Below are 25,963 nucleotides of genomic sequence, written 5' to 3'. Positions count from 1 at the left end.
GTAGTGTATCAGTTTTAATTATAGAAAGAGAAAATAGGAGGTATAATATAAGAGAAAATTCCGTATAAAATGACACAAAAACTATAATTTGACATTCTTACGGGACAAAAAAATTGAAATATGTCATTTCTTAAACGAGACGGAAGGAGTATTTCTTTTCCACTAAAATCGCTAAAATAATTATTATTTTTTACAATTCATCGCTAAAATGATTAATTTGATAAGAGTAACATTTAGCTCATATAATATGTCGGATACGAACTGTATCCATAACCAACCGGAATAACCCGACAGTGGAAAAACAGCAAAAAATCAGTCCTGATTTATTTCCTGATTCGATCCAAATAATTGTCCCTTCCTCACGAAAAATTTATCACTGTCAGTGTTAACAGATCTCTACATTTCTTCTTCACTCCGTTGAACAATGAGAAGGTACTATTTCTTATTCCAACACAACAGATCAGTAAGCTTTTTAATTTTATTGCCGAATTTGTTTCTGATTATGATTTTTGTGCGTTTGATTCAAAAGATTAGGGCACCACAGGCAGAAGCAAGGAGGAGTGATTGGATTGAAAGGATTGTTAGCTAAGTTATCAATTGCTGTTATAGTTCTCTTGATCTGTACTCTCTCGTTGTTGTTTACTACTACCATTAATGGAACTGCTGGATCCAGTGGTTCATCGGAGGTTGGTTACTCATGCCAGATTTTGCAAATTATTTGTTTTGAATCGATTCTTGTAGCTTTACTTCACTTTTTGCAAAAGCACTGTGAGTTTTATGAATCAGCGTAGTTAGTTAACTTAGTGAAATGTTTAGGTAAAAAATGTAGTGTTTTAGATCTTTTCGTTTATAGATAGATAATGCAGTGATTTTGGTGAATGAATAGGTTTCAAATGTTAAATTTCGGTATCCTCTGTGCGTGCATATAGTTATTCTTATGTGTGTTTAGTTGAAGGCGGATTTGGTTGATTGTCTCTCATTTATGTTTTTTTTTTTTTAGGTGTGGTTGTTTAGTAGTACTCATGTTTTCTAGAATCTTTTCCTTAATTTTGATGTCATAATTTGAACAGATAAATGTTGACGAACTTTGGGAAAGTGCTAATTCAGGCAAGTGGAGGCCGTCTTCTGCTCCAAGATCTGATTGGCCACGTAAGCGATCTTCAAATATATTTATCCTTTTGAAAATTTAAGGCTCAAGAGCTCGCATAATTTACATTTGTTCCTCTTTTTGTTTTTGACAGCTCCTTCCAAAGAGAGTAATGGGTATCTGCGTGTCCGTTGTAACGGTGGTTTGAATCAGCAACGTAGTGCGGTTCGTAATCCTAAACTGCAAGACAACTTGCATTCTAGCTTCTTTGTAGGTTTCTCTTGTAAAATTTGACTGAATATAAGCACGGAAAAGACTTTCATCTTCCCCTCAATAAGTTAGAGAAATTGAAGGCCAATTTTAAAACATAATTTGCATTTTTATGAGCATACTAGATTTATCGTAGCAAATAGCAACGCTGCAGCTAAGTCTGGACTGAGAGGACAAAGATGCTTTGGATGAGCTAAATTTTGCTAGATAAGTACTAGGATTGTGATGCCTGTTTATTCGATTTGCTTGACATCCATTAATACATTACTTTTTGTTGGTGCAGATCTGTAATGCAGTTCTTGCTGCTAGAATCATGAATGCTACTCTTGTGCTGCCTGAGTTGGATGCCAACTCCTTCTGGCATGATGACAGGTATATATGTTCCTACATCCTAATGTATTAATGCACTCATCTATAATTGAGTAAATTTAACACCTCTCCTGTCAGTCATGTATGTCGCGTGAGATCATCAAATAAAGAATCCATGATCCACTGGGTAATAAAAGTGTCTTCGACCATGTTTTCATGCAAATTCTAAGCTCCTACTCTGAATAATTAGGTCTTTTCACTTTCCATGGGCATGGCATTATTATACTCCTAGCTTAAGAGGACATTAATTATGCTTGGGATCTTCTTTCAGCATTTTTGTGAAGTACAAACAGAATATGACTTGACTCTCTTCCCATCAAAGTTGTTTGCCGCTGCTCTTTCATGTTGAATCTAACACGGCACTCAGTTTTTAGTATATTGCCTTCTTTTTTTCACTTGCATGCCTTTGACAAGAATTTGGTAGATCTATCATCCATCTTCGTTAAGTCCCCTATGTTAAATGGCTCATTTATTAATTGTTGTTCAGATGGTTTTTAGGCATAATATACTTCACAGTGTGCAATAACGTTAAATGCTTATTTTTTTTCATTTTCTGTGTACAGTGGCTTCCACGGCATCTATGATGTTGAGCATTTTATCCAATCACTTAGGTATGATGTACGTATTGTGGAAAGCATACCTGATATTCATAAAAATGGGAAAACTAAGAAGATAAAGGCTTTTCAGGTAGAGAAGTTAAAATTTGTTGTATCTTATCTATGAATTGAGCATACGATACATTTTTAATTTATGAATAAGTCTCTAAAAATTAACTTCTTCTTTGTTCTTTTTTTCAATCACTCCAACTGCCTCAGATACGGCCTCCTAGAGATGCTCCTATTAGTTGGTATTTAACTGAAGCTATGGAGAAGATGAAGAAACATGGGGCCATTTATCTAACTCCCTTTTCACATCGTTTAGCAGAAGAAATTGACATCCCCGAGTACCAGCGGCTGAGATGCAGGGTTAATTACCATGCCCTTCAGTTTAAGCCACATATTATGAAGCTTAGTGAGTCAATAGTTGAGAAGTTACGTGCACAAGGTCACTTTATGGCAATACACCTTCGATTCGAAATGGACATGCTGGCATTTGCTGGGTATGATTTCAATTAGTCCTTAGCGTTAGTTGAGATTTAATGCAAAATTCTTGTGACATAATTTAACTGGGTATTCTAAAATTACTACAAGGTTTCTCCAAAGTGCCTTGAAGTAGTAGAAGGGACAGGGCTTTAAATTTTTCTTAACTTTGAGGGGCAAGGTCGGGACTTTCTGTTTAGCATCTCTTAGCCCCTACACTTCCTCATCTGTTATAGGTTCATCTCAGGATAGTTACAGAAGAGTTTAGCAAAATTTCATGTCATTGGTTTCTCATTCATAAGCATATATTTGAACCTAAATATGTAACATCAGATTTACATTCATGAATTTCGTGGAATTTCAAATTTAGAAGATATAGTAAAATACCGTATGTGGTTCTTCTCACAAGTTTGTGATTGTTTCACATATCTCAACCTTTAAAGTGAGTTATCAGTTGCGAAAAACACATCCATGAAGCATTGTGTACGGAAGTTCTGTCATCTGTCATCTGTTTCTGTTATTAATTTAATATTCCCTTATTTGTGAACCATCTTAGGATACTTTACGTGCACTGAAGGAATCATTATGCACATCTCTTTGATCCATGCAGATGCGAGATTAGAGACTTTATTCTTTTTCAGGGCTTATACTTTTTTCCCCATCATGTCCTTGGTGAACTATTTTTAGCTTATGTGTATGCTCAACATTCTCATTGAAAGGTTTACCAACTATTGAGATTTTATTTTTTACATCTTTAATGGCTTATTGTTGGAAACTTCATTCATATTATTAATAGCAAGCATTCGAGTACTGTTGAATATATCACTGTTTTTGATAGATTGAGTGCCGACATTTACAGGTGCTTTGACATATTTAACCCTGCTGAGCAAGCAATATTGAAGAAGTATAGGAAGGAAAATTTTGCCGATAAAAGACTTGTTTATAATGAAAGGAGAGCCATTGGAAAATGCCCTTTAACTCCAGAAGAGGTATTATATTTTTTTATTAATAGCCATATATTTTCACTATTTGCTTTTGACTCTAGAAATGGATAGATCATTAAGTGTAGGATATTCAGGTAGTTAACATCTAACTTCTACCACATTACAATGTCTGTTATATTTTACTGAATATTGGTAAATATGAATCGATAGATGCAATGGAAAATTAGATCTAATCTTATATTATGTCTTTCTACAGGTCGGTCTCATCTTACGTGCAATGGGGTTCGACAATTCCAGTCGAATATATCTAGCAGCTGGTGAACTGTTTGGTGGAGAGCGATTCATGAAACCGTTTAGAGCCCTTTTTCCTCGCCTTGAAAATCATAGTTCTGTGTACCCTATTGAGGAGCTAGCCCCAAACGCGCATGGATTGTTGGGATCTGCTGTGGATTACATGGTTTGTCTCCTTGCTGACATTTTTATGCCTACATATGATGGGCCAAGCAACTTTGCCAACAACCTCTTGGGTCACCGTCTCTATTATGGTTTCCGGACAACAATTAGACCTGACAGAAAAGGTCTTGCTCCAATTTTCATTGACCGAGAAAATGGAAAGACAGCCGGTTTTCAAGAAGCTGTCCGGCGTGTAATGCTTAAAACAAACTTTGGTGGCCCTCACAAACGAATTTCACCTGAATCATTCTACACCAATTCTTGGCCGGAGTGTTTCTGCCAAACTAAAACGCAGAATCCTGCTCATAAATGCCCACCTAATAATGTCGTGCAAATCTTAGAGAGCCAGTTACAGAGTGAAGTGTTCGATGATTCGGAATCCTTGAATGAAACAAATTCAACCATATCTGTGGCGGGAAGATAAAAACACACGTGCCTATATTTTTCGTTGTTTGTTACTGCTTTTGCCAGTAATTAACACTATGCGCTAAATTGAAGAAATAAGGGATCTTTGCAACCTTATTCAGCATCTCAGGTAGTCACTGATCTCAGAATTTATGCTGTCATGTTAAAGATACTCCATTATTGCTGCTTCGGAAGTAAAATGCTTCACACTTGAATTAGCATCAAAGGTGATAATGATGCTGATGGTGAAAGGGCGTCAGACGGAAAATTTGACTATTTAGAATTTGACTGCAACATACTACAAAAGATTTAGATTATGAAGAGAAAGATAAGACACAGAATTAGGAGTAGATATTAGCATATGTTGAGTTTGAGGATCATTTTCTTGTGTAATTGAGCAAACTTCTCTCTCTAGAGTGAACTTTGGAATATGATAAGCTGGGATTGGAAAGTTTTGCTTTTAGGCGGCACAATGGTCTTGAGCTGAACATGGGATGCTTCATGATCACCCTCAGACAGAGAACTCTCCTAGGCATACATTTACAGGAAGAAAATGTTTTGTTCACGCTGCATCTCCGATCTCTATTATCGGAAGTTGATGAAACGATATCATACATATATTCCTTCTCATTCTCATTCATTGTACTATTTCCTTACAGAAGTGCGCCTAACAATCTGATTAATCCATTTACTTTGTTTAAACTGAATTCAATATGAATTATACCAGCATACCACTTTTAACTCATTTGTGTATCGAATATGTATCAATCATATGGATTATACGAACACAAATGATTGGGTTGACATGACATATTTTAGACTATTATAAATAGGTTGAACTAGTTCATGTCTCGAATCAGGACATGTTTTAAACTGTCATAAGATTGACCCATTTATTACACAAATACATTTAATCTCAACATAATTCTTTTTTTTTTTCATATTAGGTGAATCATGTTCAATGGCCATATAGATACCCCTATAAGCACATAACAAATAGCAGACAGCATGCCCCAGCTAATGATAGGGAGCAATAATATAGGCTCAAGTATCAACTTGCCCAATTAGCTCTGAAATTAATTTTATTATAAATCAGCAAATTTTGGTCTAATTGATCAAAATTGATAAATTTAAGAGATTGATTTATAATTAATTCCAGAGCTAGTTAACTATGAGCTAGAAATGGGCAATTTGGTACTTACATTCAATATTATGGAACCAAAATGATTTTCTGTACTTTAGCACCAAAAAATACAAAACCTATAAATTTCCAAAATACAAGATAGAATAACAGTTCACTATCCCGACCTAGAATACAGAACTAAAGAAGAAAAAAAACTATATCAAAAGATGCATGGAACGAATAAAAAAGAAGAAAATAGGAGAAACTCCCCTCATGTTAGCTGTTAACATCAACCAACATATATACCAAGTAATTTACAATCAACGAATTTTCAAACACAAAATAAGAGGGAGAGAGACTGATAAAAAGAGACTAAGAAAGAGTGGTAAGATCAATTAGCCTGATGGTTGTGTGCGCAACTTATTTGCTACATATAGCAAATGGCTGATGTTTGATGGCGGATAGTTCTGGAGTAGCTTCAGATTCGAAGTGAAATCCCCTGCTAGCAGACGCCTCCGGACAAGGACTAACATCGCACAGCATATTCGAAGTACAGTCTCCTGAAAATGTGAGTGATCAATGCAATTATTAGCTTAATCTAATCTCATGGGAAATTTCCTTTTTTTCCTGTATCTTTTTCAGAACTAAAACACTCGATCTTCAAGTAAGAGAATGTAGAAGAAATGGAATTCACCTGAGGACCCTCAGGGTCGCTAAGAAGTGTGTCCCAAATGTGGAGGCTATCTGCGAAATTGAATTCCTGAGTCAAGAGAAGAGTAATCCACCTAAACGCATAAAACTGGGGGTTGACCTGTAATTTTCAACACAAAGTAGGGAAGTATCAGCGAAGCATTCCAAAATTACAAGTAGAGGAAACAAAATCAAGACAAACAAATGTAACAAACTACAGGAGATGTATTCATAATTTCCTGATGGCAAGTGCACTAGACAAAGTAGAATATTATCTCATTTCATAATGATTGTGAAAACAAGTGCGCGCTTAAACATTTCTAATAAACATACCAAATCAACAAGAGAACCAGACCCAACATCATGTGGTATCTATCATAAATCCAAAGGTATAGAAAGACTTCCATGTAAGGTGAGTTACATTTTGAACAAATAGAAAACTGATAAGACATGAATTCCCAATGTGCCAAGTCATATAGTTACACTTGACTAAATGTATATTTACAGGGCCATATTTACAAAATTACGTTGATTAGTTATGTTTCTAAAATTTAAAGTGACAAAATCCTATTATGATCCCAAACTACCCAATCAAGTGATTTACTTTTAGCAACTCATACGGTTCGGAATGGAAATATGGATGGTACTGCTTCTGATAAGAGTATCATAACCTAGATTAGCATTATATCCTAGTGGGAGGCAGAAAGTTCTTGGAAAGAATCATTAGATATTGATTACAGACTCATTGAGGATGTGTTTCTGGATGTGAATAAGATCAGGCACTCTTTCAGAAAGAAAATATATATATATATATATATATATATATAAAATTGCATGCACAAACTCAACTAAATTCATTCTTATAAGTGCATCTTACGTTGGGCTATGACAAGATGACATGAACTCAATTAACACTCAACATTGTGTCTTACCTTGGTCGTAACCTCAAGATGGCGCCAAAGTTCCTCATCATGTTCCTTCAAAAGTTGTGACAACCTTGTAATTGTGGAACGAATTCCAACAACACTGTTATCTAGTTGCTGACAGAAATGATCCCGGAATCCACTCAATAACTCGACAAAACAAAAAAATGTATCTGCTTCGGCACAAGCCTGTATAACATAGAGTTAAAAAAAATGATAAATACAATGAACAAAAAGAAAAGGAAACAAACACGAGAATCATCATTATGTCAAAAAAAAAAAGGATGACAATAACAATATGTAGGCAATGGAAAGGTTTTTGTCTGGTTGTAATGGAAGAGTTATTTGTTTCCATCACTTATCCGATAGGTTCAAGCGACTAGCTGCAAGTCTCTTGCGACTTCTATCAAATGAATTGTCTAAATACCAGCATCCAATTCTGTTAGCTTTAAATAATTATACTTCAAACCAGAAAAGAAGGTAAATGCAAGAAGATCCAAAATAATTAATGACAAGCAGTTGGAATAGATGAGTTCCAAAATTAAAATTGGGGAAGAAATTAAAAAAAAACAATTACTCACAGCCATTTCCTCATCTGGGTCATTTCTGAATACATAGAAAAGTGGCGCGAGAATTTCATTCATCCCTTGAACATATCTTATACCCGGATTTAACTTGGCAAATATAATTAGTATATTTCTCAAGGCATCCTGTCAGAAGAAAGGCACATGCAAATCAGCTGAAATATTCAAGTTTGCACAAAATTCAAGACTAAAAATGACAGTAAAAGTGTAAAACCTGATTAGATTTTGCAAAAGACGAGTCCCCAGAAAAGAAGTGCATATCTGGATGAGTACGTTTGACATCTCGATCAATTTGCTCTATGATCTCTGTATCCTGAAAAGTGACAAAGTTACTATAAAATGATGCTTACAAGATGTAAATCCTTAAGTAATAATAAAACAACTGCTGGATTTTCATATCAAACATAAATTGAACAACAACTCTAATCGCAACCAAAACGGTATCGCCTAAAACATAAACATTGGCATCATATTTACAGGGAATGACTATATACACTCCAATAATAGTTTCTTATACTCTCTTCTAGTGTATTTCTATCTTTTGATTAACACATGGAGGGAGTGTAAGAAACTTTTTTTGGAGTGCATTTAGTCTTTGCCATGTCCACATGCAAAGCGCATTTATTGAAAATAATATGATATCTTGATGTGAGAGCTGCATCAGAGGGCATTCACATACTGTCATAACTAGCAGCAAAAATCGATCATATCATATGCCCCGGATACCTCCAAAGCTCCAACAAAAATCAGGAAGATTTTTTTGGATCACAAGTCAGTTCTGCATTTTTCTTCTAATATTTTGCTACAAAAAGGTGTATTTTTACTCCTAAACCACTAGTACCACCTATGAGAAACTCCAAGGTGTCACATGGATATTGCCTATTCATATGCACTTCCCACAGTCCATGAGAAGCAGAAGGCCCAAGGCCACAGTGATTAGGTTTGTTTGAATGATTCAGACCATCCGACATGATGGTGTTTGTGAACTAAATCCCGCTAAAATTAGCTGAATGTGAAGAATCACCCTTTTTTCCTCAAGGAAAAACGAAAGGAAGAGGAAGTATGAATTAGTGGTAGAGTAAGTGAATCCCCATCCCAGCCAGTCAAATCTTCTTTTAATCATAAAGGAGAAGACAGAAAAGAAACATAAATTATGACACTCCTTTCACATTGAGCCAAACATCAAAAACCACAAGTTTTAACATCACCCTGGAGATTAATTCATAGAAAATTAAACACAATGTAATGTATCATAAACATTAAAGTTTTGCATCATTCATGTTTCCATAAAATAGAGTTCAGAAAGTATGAAATCCTTGATGCTATTTATTGATACCTGGAAGAATTGATTCCAGACGCTAGTCTTGCCAAGGCTCAAAGGATGCTCTCCATGGGTTATTTCTAACCTTGAAAGCGCACAACGATTTTCACCTTTTGACTCGTCGTTCTCGGACCCTGTAGATTTCTCCAACCTCCTTGCAATCTCTGACTAGCTACCCACAAAAACAATCAGATATCCAAAGATATTTACAAATGGAACAAAAATATAAAAAGAACCATAAGAAATGCAACAAATAACCTTTTGCCAACAAATTAGAGATTCATTGCTTATACTTGTATCCTAATTATTTTAGTGGATAGGAGAACTCATACACTCACGCAAGTACATCAGTATGGCAACTTAATGTTTGTCATGTGGGAAAACCGACACTGTTGTGTTGAGTTATGATCTTACGATGATGCATGTTCCATAGAGTACAATCCACATTAAAAAAAGAAAATATCCTCAAAACAAAACAAATTGAATCGGCAATAGTTTGCTTACAGGATTCATTAACAGTTCATCTTTAAAATGCTTGTACTGAGACCTCTTCTTAGCTAATTCACTCGACCAAAGAGATCTATCGGCCGGCAAATACCCTAGCAAAAGCTGTCAAAATCAATTCATAATAAAATCAACAATCAGAAATGAAATCAACCAAACATTCTATACATTAAATAATCATAATAATACCTTCCAGACGGTCGAACGAATACCGGCACCATCCGGTATCCCTTGAGAGGCAATTCTCCTCAATTCCTTCATATTTACAACCTTCCTCGACAACTAAAAATCCACACATTTCATTTCATATCATATCATCACCAAAAAAATAAACACAATGTACACTATTGCATCAAAATAATTAATTCAAATACTCTAAAAACAAATTCCGCTTAGAAATTCAATTCTTTCAGCAACTAATTTAAATTTAGAAAGCACATAAAAAAATTAAGGAATAATTGACACTGACCTCGGTCAAGAGCTGAGCCTGTCTAGAAATATCGTCAGCAGACGGAGTAGTAACGGAGGCTTCAGTATCATTATCATTATCATAATTATTATATATAGTACTAATATTATTATCATTTTTAGCACTACTAACACCAGAATTACGCGAATCTTTCTCTCTACTTCTGATTTGCTCACTCTTTACAGCAGGAGGAGGAGGCGGCGGCGGAACGGGAAGCGGCGGCTGGATAATAGATTCGGTTACCTCGGTAGTAGAAGAGAGCTTAGCGGAGGAGTAGCGGTGGAGGCGATCGTCGTCGGCGGTGGTAGCGGTGGTGGAGGAAGAAGGATTTGTAGACCAGAGCGAACTGTTGAGCCATTCCGGTACTTTTTTCTTCACCATTTCATCAAAGAAAAAAAAATTAAAATCTCACGGATTTATTGATTAATGTGTTTAACAGAGAAATTAAAGTGATGAGTTTTTTTTTTTTTTTTTTTGGTAACTGACGCTGAGTTGTTGTTTACTTTTACTTCGTGGAAGAAGGAGAGAGACGAGAGAGAAAGTGGAAATGGAGTGACGGTGCTGTTATGGATGGAGTGTGAAGGTGCAATTAGAAGACGCCAGCTTGAGTTGATTGATTATCTCTCTATTAGTATAAATGAAACCCATAATTAATACTAACATGAATTTTATTTATATTTTTAAAAAACAAAGGTAGATAAAATTTATTAAGAACAAATAGAATATAAATATCAAAATCATATTAACAATTTTAACATATGAATTCTCAAATTTAAATCCAACAATTAAATATAAAGTAACATGATTACAGGCTATCCTAATCAATACAATTTATTTGAAGTGAAAAACTTAAATATTAATTGGAACTTGATTTGATTTGTTGTAACTTTATAACCATCCAAATAAATTCTCATAAAATTTCTAAAGGCAGAAACACAATTAAATACTACATTTAAATATTAAAATATTTTTTATCTTTCAATTACTTTTAAAATCTTGGCCAAACTAAAAGAAAAAAACATGAAACCCCAAGAAACAATAAAAAAAATTGACCGGATCAAACACTTCCCATATGCAATTAGAGCTTGATCAAGTCAAGAGTTTTCAACATTTGTATATCAAAAATTGAACAAATAAAAAAATTATATCATTTGAAAATTTAATTGATTAAAAATTAAATAGAATACTATATTCAGTCAGAAAAAAATAAAAAGTTAAAAATTACCTATTTTTAATTATGTAATCATTGAAGAATATTTTATTTTTTTATTTTTTCAGTTTTTATAGCTGAATGTATTTGGATAATAAAACAATAACTTCTGGTGCTTAACTAACGGAACAAACACATATTTTAGAGGGCCAACACTATCTAGAAAGAAAGAAAATCACTATCTAAAAAAAATTATCCTTTTCCAATAACTTCTTTTTTTTTTTTTTGAATTCATCGGATCTCATTAAATTGAATATGAAATAGTTACATTTGTAAGAAATTCGGGATAATTTGAAAACTAAATCCGATAACCTGACATGGAACAGACAACATGCTGTCTGATTCGCAGACCTTACTTACGAAAATAAAAATAAATTACTAATTGTTTCGCAAATTAAGTGCAGTCTTCAATCACTCTTCGTTCAAATACCCGCAAACTCACAGCATCCGATTCAATCAACACTTTATATAACTCCTTCTAAAAAAGAGACAACAACTCCTCTAAAAAGGAGATAACAAACCTTTCACAGAGAAAGGACAACAAACCTTTCATAAAAAAAGGACAAAATAAAACATTCATAAAAAAGACAAACAATAAAAAATAAATAAAAATAGTATAGCTCATAGACGAATCCATTTTGCTACTGAAAGATCTTCAATCTATCGTCGCTTTTTGATAATTGAATTGCGTTTCGTGATAAATTTTAATCCGTCAGAAAAATGAAAAAGAATTGGCTATTTATTATGTTCTTTAACATTAAAATAACATAAACAAAAGGAGTGGCTACCGTCAATAGAAAATTAAGCCATTGACGGCTGCCGAAGAAAAAAAATAAAAAAAAGGTTCTAGGCGGCTAGGGTTTGTTTTTCTCTTCCTTTCTTGCCCAATAACTTCTTAAAACATATACTAATTACATAGTAGTTTAATTATTTAAAAATATTTCATCTATCTAATTTTTTTTTATAATTCAAATATTTAAAATTGTCAATTTTAACATATTTCCAATTTTTAAATTTAAAGGTAGTCATTCGTTCAAACTTAAATGTAAATTTTTTTATGTATATCTTCAATATTTGTTATATTTTTTTAATTTATCTTTTTGTATTTACCATTTTCCTATCAAAAATTTCAAATACAAAGGACATTTTTTTTAAATTGATGATTGTAATTAAAATTGAAAATTAAAAAATGGACTAAAATTGACGATTTTAAAACTTTAAATTGTGCTAAATATATTTTTTATAAACAGATCGACTAATGAGGTTATAATTTAAAATGTTGAATTAATATACATAATTTAAATTTGCAGGCTATATGAGAGCTCCATAGTCCTTACTGAATCATCAAAAATAGACAGAGGAATTAAATTGTTGACATAATAAAAAATAAAGAATCAAATTGTTTGATTTTTAAATAAAAAAGACCAAAAAAATAAATTATAGCAAATGTTTTAAAGTAATTTGCTCTAATTTTAATGATAATAATCCACAAATTGAAAACTTGATACATAAAAAATGTAGTTACTAGTAATAGTATTGTCAAATGTCAAGGGATCAATAAAGTAGAAGTCAATAGAATTTTCTCCCCTACCATTACGATGTTGTTTCGATTAAACAACAATAAGGCATTGGATCATGTGGATTAAAATTACGGTACAAGTAAATCGATTTTATAAACTATTTAAAATGGATTTGAAAAACACTTAAAATTATTTTATTATTGATTAAGTTGAGTTCAAATTATTTAGATCAACTGTCTATTACATTTTAATATTAAGATATCTAATTTGACATAGTTGTCAATTTAATTGAATAGAATTTGATTTTTAATTACGCTATCAAAATCAGTAAAAATAAATAAAATCTAATCTGAATTTGAATTAAATTATTAAATACTAGTCAAATTAAATTGATGATGAATTTAAATTATTAATGCTAATATTTTGATTTGATTTGCAAAACAACATACAAGTCGAAGCCATGGGTGGGGTTTGGGAATACCAATAGGCAATAGTTGTCCCCATGATTCCTAATACCTTCTGATTGTAGCTTTTGTTTGTCTTCAACCTTTTTTTTATTTTTGAGGCCCATGGGTTCAAATAATTGTGACTTCCAGAGCACAACCAGGCAATTGTTCACGATTTGCTCCTCCATTCAATCTATTATGGATTTGACATATATATGACATCGCATTAAATGATGAAAAAAATCACAAAACTACCCACACACTCTTTAATTTTCAAATATATATCTTGATTTTGAAAATTTCATTTCTATTTAGAAATATAATTTCGGGTTTTATCTGAAGAGATATTTGTAAATATGTAATACGTACATTAATATATACATTCCCGATCATATAATTTTTAATAAATATGTGAAACAAGAAAAATAATTTTTTTATTGGTTTATTCAAGTTCTGTATGCTGATTCAAATTTGTTCATTGTAGATTTTTGTTGTTTTTTTACAATTTTTGTGATGATTCAACTTTTCTAGTTTCATATTTTTGGGCTTTATTCAAAAATATTTCATTATTTTAATTTTTTTGTAAAACATCCTTTTTTGGTAGTTTATTAGTAGATTGTTGATAACTCATTGGTATATTAGAGATAAAGCGGTATTTTTGCAAAAGTTTTAAAAAAATGGGATATAGATGATAATTTTTCTATTTTTTTGAATAATCAAAATTTGTATTAGTTTCAACGCAATTATTTATTTCACCTTTAAAGGTTATCGGGTAGATTTGCAATTAAAACTTTTATGATTTGGCTTGAATGTGTAGGAAATGACTAGGGGTGTAAACGGGCCGAGTCGAGCCCTAGTTAGGCCAAGCTCGAGCTCGAGCTCGAGTGTGTTTTACAGGCTCGAGCTCGAGCTCGACTGGGCTTTAATTTTGAAGCTCGAGCTCGAACTCGAACAACATTCGAGCTACTCGAGCTCGAACAACATTCGAGCTACTCGAGCTCGAGCTCGAGTTGAATTTAATAAAAATAAAAATAATAATTAAAAAATCAGATTTGATGTATTTTAATTATTTTTCACTATATATTATACAATTTAACCAATTTTTATGATGCATATCTAAATTTAGAGGTGTAAAAATTTAATATAATGACAATAAAATTATTATTGTTAATTTATAACAAGCTCGTTTAGGCCCGTTTAGGCTCGCGAGCCTCACGAGCCTTAGTAAATGGTACTCAAGCTCGGCTCGAGATGGAGCTACTCGAGCTCGAACTCGAGCTCGACTCGAATTTTTCGAGCCGATCTCGAGCCTTTTTCGAGTCGATCTCGAGTAACTCACGAGTAGCCCAACTCGTTTACACTCCTAGAAATGACTAGCCGTCCGACTGCCAAATAAGATAAAAATGGCCGGCAATCATTTGGAAGCCTAACAGAGTTGCCTTTTATAAAATAAAGTAGAGGTGGCAAATAGTTCCCCAACCCAAACATCCAAAAAATATAGCCCACTTCAACCCAAAAAATAATTGGATAATTTTTGACCCAACCCATTTTATCCCAAAAAATTTTTATCCAAAAAATAATTTTTTCACGGAAAATTATTTTCTGGAAAATATCTTTTTCCAGAAAATATCTTTTTCCAGAAAATTATTTTTTCCAAAAAAAATATTTTCCAGAAATTTTTTTCCCCCGAAAAATATTTATTTCTGAAAAATAATATTTTAAAAAATAATTTTCGTTGAAAAAAAATCAATTTGATTTTTTGATTTCGAGTTTTTCATCTAACTTATGGATTTCAATTATGTCACTTTCTATTTTGGGTATTTGTAGGCTTTCATAACCCAACCCAACCCAAAACTGCCCAAAAAAATTATGACCCAAAATTACCCAACCCAAAATTGCCCAAACCCAAATAAGCCCACCCAAACCCACCCAAAATCACCATTTGCCACCTCTAAAATAAAGTAACCATTTTGTAAGAAAATGAAGTTTGGTAACTAAAATGAAACTTAGGCAAAATACAACAACCTCTAGAATAAACTACCTAAAATAAAAGGACTCAAAGTTTAGTAAGTTTGGATAACTCTAGAATCAATTACCCTATATATAGGGCCTGTTTGGTTCAGCTGTTTCTTATAGCTGGTAGCTGTTAGCTGTTGGCTGTTAGCTGTTGGCTGATAGCTGATAGCTGATAGACCATACGTGTTTGGTGAGAGTTGATTAGCTATTGCTGTTTATATATAAAATGACCGTAAAGGACATATTTTTTGTTTTTATTTATTAAACTATAAATATATTATATTATATAATATTTAATAAAAATATTAATAATCATTTTTTTATAAGAGGCAATATTAGTACAAATTTATTTAGAGATTGTTTTTTGATAAATTATATTTATTTTAAAAAATTATTATATTATAATTGTTTTAATATAAATAAAATAATTTTATGTAATTTATAACAATTATAATATTTAAAAATAATTTAAATATTTTTATTTATTAAAAAAAGGATATATTCTAATAGGGGTAATTTTGTCTAAAATATTAAAAAAAACTGAAACAGCTATCAGCTGTTGGCAAAAAGCTCCAAAATGGAGCTTTTCAAACAGCAGATGTTGAAAGTTTAAAAAACTCCTAAAATAATCTCACCAAACGCTTTGGTGGAGCTTTTTGAAAAGCAAAAGCTAAAAACTCCATCGAAAAGCTGAACCAAACACCCCCATAAGAGAGGTGCAAGTACATTCAATTCAACATATCAATGATTATTCAAAAACACAATAAGGTATCAAAGTACCGAAATGTACTATACCACTCCAAGTTCTCCGTACCATCATCCAATCTACCACCATCACAATCACAAAGCTTCTTTGATGTGCCATTGCACATATTATAGGCCAAAACCACATCATCTACACAAATCACAACAATGGCATTTTCTTCTTCTTTCTTATTACAATCACCACAAAGTACAATACTCAAAATTGAAAAGCTTACAACTCCTCGAACATACCAAGCCAACTCCGGAAATTCCATTTTTACAGAACCAAGATTGACACGGTACCTCACTGACCATTGAGAATAATCCATTTCCATCTCCAATACATCGAATTCTAACGATAAAGATTCCGACAGGTTACTTATTACGAGATGTAAATGCCCTCGAGACTCTCCGAAATAGTAAACCTTTCCCCCGATTGCTCCGGTTAGATACGACGGAGGTCTCTGCATTTCCTTCAACGACTCTGTTTCGACATCAAAATACAGACAAGTTCCGAATTTCCTCGTGGGAGGCCAATGAACCGCGTTTCTGCAGTAAACGCCTCTCAAACGGGGGAAGCAGTCACGGACCAGAGGTACGTTAATGCCTAATAAACTCCATGAATCTGTCTCTGATGAATACATATCAAGCTGAAAATTTACTCGTCTCATTTGAGTAAATGAGTAAAACAAAATAAGCTTATAGTGAGGAGATTTGGAAGGATCAAAAGCCAAAAAAACTGCTCTAACAAAAAATTCATTTTCCTTAGAAAATTGAACTCTCTTAAATTGCTTAGTAGTGGGATTACATATAAAATAAACTTTACCATAAAGGCCATATAAGATACAGCTTTCAAAGTCGCGCTCCTCGCTATAAGAGTAAAGGAGCAAGCCGTTACACGACTGTTCTATCTGGATTTCACCACCGTTATTCATATAATCGAGGGCGTGGATTTTGGTTGAAAGATCGTCGTATTTGTGAGGGTCGAGAGGGAGAAAACTAAACTGTTTGTCCAGAAACAATCCGGCGGGGGAGGTGGAGTTAGGGTTCAGGTGGCGGCGAGTGTGGGAGGTACAAAATTTGGGATCGGAAATAAATTGAAGCCATTGTTTCGAAACGCATTTGAATTTTAGTAATGATATTGCAGGGAGACGAAGTAGAAGTTCATTAAGAAGGTCTAGATTGTTGGCGATGGTTTCAGCAGAAGAAAATGGTGGAATTTCTTCTGGTTCAGAGTTTTTCATTGTTGAGTATTTAGAGTGTGAAAATAAGCAAAGAAAAAGTTACCTTGACGATGAAGGCAGTAAAAGCTTCAGGTCATCGGAAAAGATGAATTTATGCGCTGAACAGAGCAGTTCATGTCGGCGATGATGTGGAAGTATGTCGTTGACTACGATCGGAAGGAAATGGCCGATATAGATGTACAGAGAGATAACAACGAATAAATAAGTATTAAAGTAAATATCAAAACAACCAATGGGGGTTGGTTCAAGTGGTAAGCGGCTTGGTATCGCTTAAGCAAGGTCTCGGGTTCGAGTCCTTGTGAATGCAGAAAATTCCCACTGGCAGACTCACCCACCATGCCAGGTGCGCGGCGCGGGTCGGATCCGGATTAGTCAAGGCGAAGCCTTGGAAACCGGATGGGCTTACCAAAAAAAAAAAAAAGTAAATATCAAAACAAAAACTAGAAGAAATTTTTTTTTTTTCTTTTGAGAAAAGACAATGCCAAGTCATTCTGAGGTCGGGAGTTACAATCACCGATTCTCCTCAAGCTGTGTTTTTGCTTGGTTTACATACAAATTTTTCTGTTTATATTTTTTTTATTTTATTTTTAGGCGTTTTTATTTTGTCACTGTTCATATGCTTTCAAAAATATTTTTATAATTTAACCAATGGGAGTTGGTCCAAGTGGTAAGCGGCTTGATATCGCTTAAGCAAGGTGTCGGGTTCGAGTCCTTGTGAATGCAGAAAATTCCCACTGGAAGACTCACCCACCATGTCAGGTGCGCGACACGGGTCGGATCCGGATTAGTCAGGGCGAAACCTTGGAAATCGGATGGGCTTACCAAAAAAAAATATATATATTTTTATAATTTTTTTTATTTTTTTACTCAGTTCTTATGGCATTTCCAACCTAAAATCTAAAAATAGTGTGAAATTAACACAATTTTATGCGTTCTTCACTGTTTTCCTTCCAATCCATTCACTTATATTTCACACTAAAAAAATATTCTCTATGTATAATTTTTTACACTCAATATTATTATATTTATTCATTTATCATTTTACACCTATATTTATATTTTAAACACATGCATATTCATCTACTAATATATTTGATAATTCTCAAATAAAATAAAATTAATATATTAATTAATATATTAATTGACACTTTTAATTAATTAATATCATTTAATATCTAATTATAAATTAAAAAGAAAAATTAAACCGATTAAACTATATTATATTTATTTATTATGTCTTTACTACTAAAAATATTTTGGGCTAATAATTTAATTAAAATCTAATTATTATTCAATAAAAAATTGATTAAAATGAATATGTAGGAAGTTGACCATTTATATTGTAAGTAGAAAGAAAAAAATTAATTGACAAAATGTAGATTTGTGTAAATAATGGGCTAATAATCACCCACGGCCCCTGATTTTAGGGGTACCTTACGCTAAACCCCCTGATCTAAAAAAAGCTGCCGTAAACCCCCTAAACTTTACCTAATGATCAGCTAAACCCCTTTTACCCTAAAACCGCCCCAAAAAACCGCCCCAATCCCTTTATTTTTTCTAAAATACCTAAAATACCCCTAAGGTCAATAACAAAAACCAAACCAACCTAATCTAACCAAATCTAAAATCATTCACCTAACCAAATCAGATATAAACCATCCAAATGATACTTAAATCACCAATCAACTCAATTAAATCAAACCATCCAACCGAAACTTTCACCCGCCGCCGCCGGTTTTTTCCGGCCACCATCGTCCATTGCCGGAAAAAAATTAACCAAATAATAACTCCTTTAATTTTAAAAAATAATAGTTATTATTTTTAATTTAATTTTTTTTTTTAAAATTAATTTAAACCCACCACGGGTCTGCTCTTTGCAGCAGACCCACCGTGGGTCTGCTGCAAAGAGCAGACCCGCGGTGGGTGTGCTCTTTGCAGCAGACCCACCGGCGCGGTGAATCTGCTGCAAAGAGCAGACCCACCGTGGGTCTGCTGCAAAGAGCAGACCCGTGGTGGGTCTGCTCTTTGCAGCAGACCCACGCCGGTGGGTCTGCTCACCGGCATGAATTAAAAAAAGTATTTTTTTATTTTTTTATTTAAATTAAAAATAATTATTTATTTAATTTTTAAATAAATTTAGGTTTGATTAGATTTGTTTGGTTTGATTTGATTGGGTCGGTTTTAAGTGTGGTTAGATTGAAGTTGTCTGGTTTGTTTGTATTTATTTACAGTTTTGAAGGATATTTTGGTCAATTTATGCGAAAAGGGGTTTAGCTGATCATTAGGTAAAGTTTAGGGGGTTTACGGCAACTTTTTTTAGATCAGGGGGTTTAGCGTAAGGTACCCCTAAAGTCAGGGGCCGTGGGTGATTATTAGCCGTAAATAATGTAATCTTATATTAAGGGATTTATCACCGATAGTTGTGGGTTTGTTTGATTCAATTTTGCAAATTTAGATCATTTTAATATTTCGTGTCAAGTTGAGGGGGTGAATTAATCTTCTATTTATTTTTAAACCTTACCCATAGATTATTTAATAATTCAATAACATTTTTAGATCCTTTCAAATCGAATAAAAGATGGACCACCCTAATTGACAGGCATGAATGAACAAAATCAGTGAGGAGTCACTGAGGATCGTAATTTGCGGGTAGTGAGGAGTGACAACTGACAACACCAACATATATCTTGGCTTAAGAAAATAATTTTGATAATACCAACTGCATCGAGAAAGATCCACTACAGTAGTATTTTTTCTGGTTGCTGTATCCGAAAAAAATAATTTTTTTTTCTGTAGAACAGTAGATGTATAGTTAGGTGGAGAACATGACTGTCCTTTTTATTTAGTTAAAAAGAATATAAAAAAATATTTATTATTGATACAGTCGACTCTCTGATAATTAATATATATATTGGATTTAAAATTTATTAATTATTATGATTATTAATTTATTGAATAATTTATAAGACGTAATATTCAAATTGGTTCCCTAAATTTTTATTAAAAATTATTAATTTATTTAGTATTAATTATTAGAAAGTATACTGTGTATATGAACTTTTCTAAATTTACTATACCAAATTATGAACTTTCATTTGATGTTTATTTTTTCTTTAAATATATAGTAATAATATATTTTTAGTTTTTTTTTGTCAAAATCTAAATTTTTAATTTTTTTTGCTCACCAATAAACTGTAAATATTGAAATACTATTTATATTTATATTTATTTTAATTTTATTATTATATTAAAAAATTCATGTGTGTAAATAATAAATATTTAATTGAAATGCAAATTATACCAATGAATTTAATTTTTTTATGTTTCACTAGTAATTGGATGATAAGAAAAGGGTGCAAATTATTTTAAGGAAAAAAGATCATTTATGCCCTTAAGGTTTGATTCGAGGATCAAGTAAACCCTCAACGTTCATAAAGGTTTAAATATGCTCCTAACTTCTTAAAAATTGAACAAACAGGCCCTCCGATTTTGACAACGAGGCCCCCAACGTCTCATTTATAAGTCAAAATAGGGGCCTGCTTGTTCACTTTTTAAAATATTAGAGGCATATTTGAACCTTTCCAGAAGTTAGGGGCTCAATTTATCTTATAAACATATTTTAGCATAAATGATCTTTTTTCCTTATTTTAAACTTCATTCTATTTATAGTTACATGGTCTATGGTACGTTTCCGAACCTACCGTCCATATAGGATGTAATTTAGTTAGCAAAACAGTATTAGAGATACAAAAAATTTATGGAGTTGCAATATTTCATTAAAAATAAAGCAAATTACTATAAAACCCCTCACATTTGTCATAATTCACATTTTACCCTTCTTGTTTGAAAATTGAACTATATAACCCCTCATTTTTATTTTCGTCAACAGTTTAGTCCCTCCATCCATTTTTTGTGTTAGTCAACGAAGTTAAAGAATTTAGGAGTAAATTAATTTTCAAATATGAGAGATGAAATCGTTGATAAAAATAAAAGTGATGGACTAAATCGTTGATAAAAATAAAAGTGTGGGGCTATATAGTTTTGTTGACCTTGTTGACTAACACCAAAAATGGATGGAAGGACTAAATCGTTGACAGAAATAAAAGTGATAAGTCATGACGTTTGATTTTCAAATAAAAAGGGTACTTAAAGTGTAAATTATATCAAATGTGAGAGACATCTTAATAATTTGTTCTTAAAAATATTGAACCATTTTCATGCAAATTTATATAGTTAATTGCATTGATTAATTTGTCATGGGGACCCAAATACCAACAAAATGTTATACTCCTTTCGTCCCGTTTAAGAAGGGACAAATGACTTTTTCACATATATTAAAAAAACATTAACTACTATAGTCTTTTCTTATTTTATCCATATTTATGATAGTGTTGTATATTGTGTATAGATAATAGTCATTAATTATGGAAAGAGAAAAGGGGGTAAAAAGGAAAATTTATATAAATTGGCACAAAAAACACGATATGGCCTTCTTAACTGGGACAAATAAAAATGGGATATGTCCCTTTTTAAATGGGACGGAAGGAGTACTATATTTAAAAATTAGTTACCAGAGAAGCAAAAAAAAAGTAGAGATGACACTTATATATGTTTTAGAAAACGAAATATAATAATTCATTTGAAAATAAATGAAAAATGAAAAATGAATTGCACTCTAAAATTGAACCACACACTACATAAATATTATTGATGAGGCTTGAAACACTAACAAAATACAAGAGATGCAAGAATTTCACAAGATACATTGATCATATCAGAAATTATTCAGAAACGCAAGAAGGTATCAAAGTACTGAAATGCATCATACCACTTCAAGTTCTCAGCATCATCATCCCATCTACCACCACATTTTCTAACATCACAATCACAAAGCTTCTTTGATGTGCCATCACAGATATTGTAGGCCACAACTACACCACCTACACAAATCACAACAATGGCATTTTCTTCTTCTTCATTCTTATAATCATCACCACAAAGTACAATACTTAGAATAGAAAATTTTACAACTCCTCGAACATACCAAGCCAACTCCGGAAATGCCATTTTTACAGAACCAAGATCAACATGGTACCTCACTGACCATTGAGAATAATCCGTATCCATCTCCAAAACATCGAATTCTAACGATATAGATTCCATTGGATTACCTATTACGAGATGCAAATGCCCTCGAGACTCTCCGAAATAGTAAAGCTCTCCCCCGATTGCTCCGGCCAGGTACAACGGAGGTTTCGGCATTTCCTTTAACGACTCTGATTCAAAATCAAAATACAGACAGTTTCCGAATTTCCTCGTGGGAGGCCAATGAACGGCGTTTCTGTAGTAAACGCCTCTCAAACGGGGGAAGAAGTCATGAACCAGAGGCACATTAATACCTAATAAACTCCAAGAATCCGTCTCTGATGAATACATATCAATCCGAAGCTGTAGTCGTCTCGTGTGAGGAATTGAGTTCAAAGAAATAAGCTTATAGTGAGGAGATTTAGAAGGTTCAAAGGCTAAAAAAACTGCCCTAACAGAAAATTCAAACTCCTTAGGAAGTTTAACTCTCTTGAACTGCTTAGTAGTGGGATTACATATAAAATAAACTTTACTATAAAGACAGGAGTTTAATATACAGCTTTCAAAGTCGAGCTCCTCGTTAGAAGAGCAAAGGAGCAAGCCGTTGCACGACTGTTCTATCTGGATTTCACCACTCATATAATCGAGAGCGTGGATTTTTTTTGATAGATCATCGTATTTTTGAGGGTTGAGAGGGATAAAACTAAACTGTTTGTCCAGAAACAATCCGGCGGGAGAGGCGGAGCTAGGGTTTAGGCGGAGGCGAGTGTGTGAGGTACAGAATTTGGGATCGGAAATGAAGTGAAGCCATTGTTTCGAAACGCATTTGAACTTGAGTAATGACATTGCAGGAAGACGGAGTAGAAGTTCATTAAGAAGATCTAGATTGTCGGCGACTGTTTCGGCAGAAGAAAGTGGTGGATTTTCTTCTGGTTCGGAGTTTTTCATGGTCGAGTATTTAGAGTTTGAAAATGAACAAGAAAAAAAGTTACCTTGACGATGAAGGCAGCAAAGCTTTATCTCATCGGAAAAGTTGAATCCATGCCGGCGAGAAGTGGAAAATATGTGGTTGACTATAATCGGAAGGAAATGGCTGATATAATTATACAGAAAAGAATGAATAAAAAGATATGAAAGAAAACTAGAAGAAAAACGTTTTTTAATAATTCATATAAAAAAAACGTTTTTTTACTGTTGAGTAAAGCAGAACAGTGTTTGTTTAAAATAGGCTTAACCCATCTGTAGGTCTTTGTACTTTATACTTTTTTTTCCGTAAATTTTTCTATTTTATTTTTATATTTTCTGGTTCTTCTAATTACCTATTATCGACTTTTATGTCTTTTCTAATTTTTTTTTAATCTTTGTACTTATAATTTTTTTTCCTCCAGTTTCTTTACTTACAATCTTTTTTTTCTCCATTTATATAAAAAGACTAGATAATATAAAAATTAGATATAAAAACCTACGAAAAAAATATAAAATACAGATAAGTTTGGCCTTTAAAATAATACATTGATGACGGAAGAGATGAGCAAAGATCACAACTATCCGTTAATCTGAATCATATCAAATAAAACATGTTTCAATTTTGATTGGTTAAAATTTATTTTTCAATTTACTTCACTTTAGTTTTTAGCATTGGTTAACCAAATCAATTAAAAAATACTTCAGAGTAGCTGGAAATTCATGTGCACACTAAGTTGAAATGTTATTTTCAAATGAACCAAATCATTTTTATTTTAAACTTGATGAAACGAAATCATTTCTATCCATTTAATGAAAAAGAAAGTGAGTTGCCTGATTAATGGGTTAAATATTTTTGGGATCGACAAATTATAACCATAATAAAAGTAATAAAATAGTTGCCGAATTCAGTGTTGAAATCGAACTGGTGAAGCTATCAATTTTTGGTCCGACCAATTTGACCGGTTCATTTGCCGGTAGTAATGGAGCCAGAATTTCAACATAGGAAGGTCAAATTACAATATGTAATATATGAAGTAGGCAATTTTAAAAATTAGGGGAGGTTAAATTGTAAAAAATACAAAAATTGGTGTTAATTTTAATAGTTTTGAAATTTTAAAGGGGGTCATGATATTTTTATACTCCCTCTATCTCCGTCATTGTCTACCGGTCCAATCAGTTATATAATATATATATTTATTAAAAATATAAAAATATATTTATAAGAAAAAAAAGTTTTAAATAAAAGTAAGTTAAGTAAGGAGAAATTATTAGGTAGATTTATTCTATCACGTCATCCATGAACTAAACCAATCACATTATAACACGTTATTAAATTGATGACATTATTGTACTATCACTATTAAAAAGTGTAAAAATAATAAATAAAATTACAATAATGTCATCATTTTAGTGACATGTTATAATGTGATTGATTCAATTCACCGATGACGTGGTCAGTGGCGGATTCAGAATGTTTGTATGGTGGGATCCATATATATAATAAAAATTTAAATGACAAAATATATAATTTAACTAAATATTATATTTGATAAAGAAAAGCTAAATATTATTAACATATTAATAATAACATTAAAATTGCCATATGTCAAGTTAGATAATTGGAAAATTTATATTACTCTCTCCGTCCCAATAGAATTGTCCACTTTGCCTTTATCACACAGTTTAAGAAAACATAATTATTGTTATGGAACTCATAAATTTTTTCTACTTTTCTTGTTATACCCTTATTTAATATAGTAGGGTCCACTTTCAATTTACTTTATTAGTGAAATTTAAATAGGGATAGAATAAGAAGATTTATTTATAACATTGTTACTTTTTGAAAGTGGATAAGAGTTTTGGGACAATTTTTTTTATCAAAGTGAACAACTTTATTGGAACGGAGAGAGTATTAGATTTAACTGTCAACGAATCTAATTTTTTTAATGATATTTAACATAAGGTAAGTGGAATTCTATCTGATAGCAATTCTTGGTACCAATATTAGCATCAGTAGCCAGATCATTAGATTTTTTGAGCCTAAATGGACTATTTTTTATATACCTAATGCAATTCCTAATCTTTTGCACAGAAACATTCATTTCTTTCAACCCATTATAAACAACCAGATTAATAACATGTGCAATACACCTCATATACAAGTACTGACATTTAAAATTATCAGTGCCCCATAAAATCTTTTTTTTTAAGACAGCAATTGCACTCATTGTTTGCAACATTATCCATTGTCACAGTAAAAATATTTTTTAAATCCCTAGCAAGCAAATAATTTTCAAGAGTTTTACTAATATAATCGCCTTTATAACCACAAATAGGGACAAGGGACATAATTCTCTTATGTAGCTTTCATTCATTATCAATCCAGTGGCATAATGTCACACACATGTAATTGACTCTTTGAATACTGGTCCAAGTATCAGTGGTTATGCTTACTCTTTGACTTTCATTTTAAAAAAAAGTTTTCAGCTTCAACCTTTCATCTAGATACAT

The 25,963-nt window shown here is 32.5% G+C and overlaps 4 protein-coding genes across 4 annotated transcripts; 1 reads left to right on the top strand and 3 right to left on the bottom strand.

Moving 5' to 3' along the window:
• Positions 1–245: 245 nt before the first annotated feature.
• On the top strand, positions 246–5,341 carry LOC126670094 (O-fucosyltransferase 1). The gene is made up of 9 exons (XM_050363749.2): positions 246–432; positions 530–686; positions 1,071–1,149; positions 1,242–1,312; positions 1,641–1,729; positions 2,290–2,413; positions 2,542–2,825; positions 3,665–3,794; positions 4,006–5,341. Exons 1-9 carry the CDS (start codon positions 425–427, stop codon positions 4,624–4,626), a joined length of 1,563 nt encoding a protein of 520 aa, XP_050219706.1. The 5' UTR covers positions 246–424; the 3' UTR covers positions 4,627–5,341.
• Positions 5,342–5,859: 518 nt separating this feature from the next.
• Positions 5,860–10,773, bottom strand: LOC126670745 (uncharacterized). The gene is made up of 9 exons (XM_050364565.2): positions 10,222–10,773; positions 9,942–10,034; positions 9,753–9,857; positions 9,264–9,416; positions 8,142–8,240; positions 7,925–8,053; positions 7,353–7,532; positions 6,425–6,541; positions 5,860–6,290 (listed from the first exon to the last, which is right to left on the bottom strand). Exons 1-9 carry the CDS (start codon positions 10,600–10,602, stop codon positions 6,126–6,128), a joined length of 1,422 nt encoding a protein of 473 aa, XP_050220522.1. The 5' UTR covers positions 10,603–10,773; the 3' UTR covers positions 5,860–6,125.
• A 4,491-nt stretch (positions 10,774–15,264) lies between these two features.
• Positions 15,265–17,401, bottom strand: LOC126668100 (F-box protein At5g07610-like). Its single transcript, XM_050361317.1, has 3 exons — positions 16,194–17,401; positions 16,049–16,103; positions 15,265–15,348 (listed from the first exon to the last, which is right to left on the bottom strand). Exons 1-3 carry the CDS (start codon positions 17,399–17,401, stop codon positions 15,265–15,267), a joined length of 1,347 nt encoding a protein of 448 aa, XP_050217274.1.
• A 4,681-nt stretch (positions 17,402–22,082) lies between these two features.
• On the bottom strand, positions 22,083–23,604 carry LOC126667040 (F-box protein At5g07610-like). Its single transcript, XM_050359985.2, has one exon. The coding sequence runs from the start codon at positions 23,432–23,434 to the stop codon at positions 22,187–22,189; it is 1,248 nt and encodes a 415-aa protein (XP_050215942.1). The 5' UTR covers positions 23,435–23,604; the 3' UTR covers positions 22,083–22,186.
• Between the last annotated feature and the right edge of the window lie 2,359 nt (positions 23,605–25,963).

This window comes from Mercurialis annua, linkage group LG2 (assembly GCF_937616625.2).
Source record: "Mercurialis annua linkage group LG2, ddMerAnnu1.2, whole genome shotgun sequence".
Taxonomy (NCBI): domain Eukaryota; kingdom Viridiplantae; phylum Streptophyta; class Magnoliopsida; order Malpighiales; family Euphorbiaceae; genus Mercurialis; species Mercurialis annua.
Note: the sequence above shows the minus strand (reverse complement) of the source record. Positions and strands in the feature narration are given on the sequence as shown.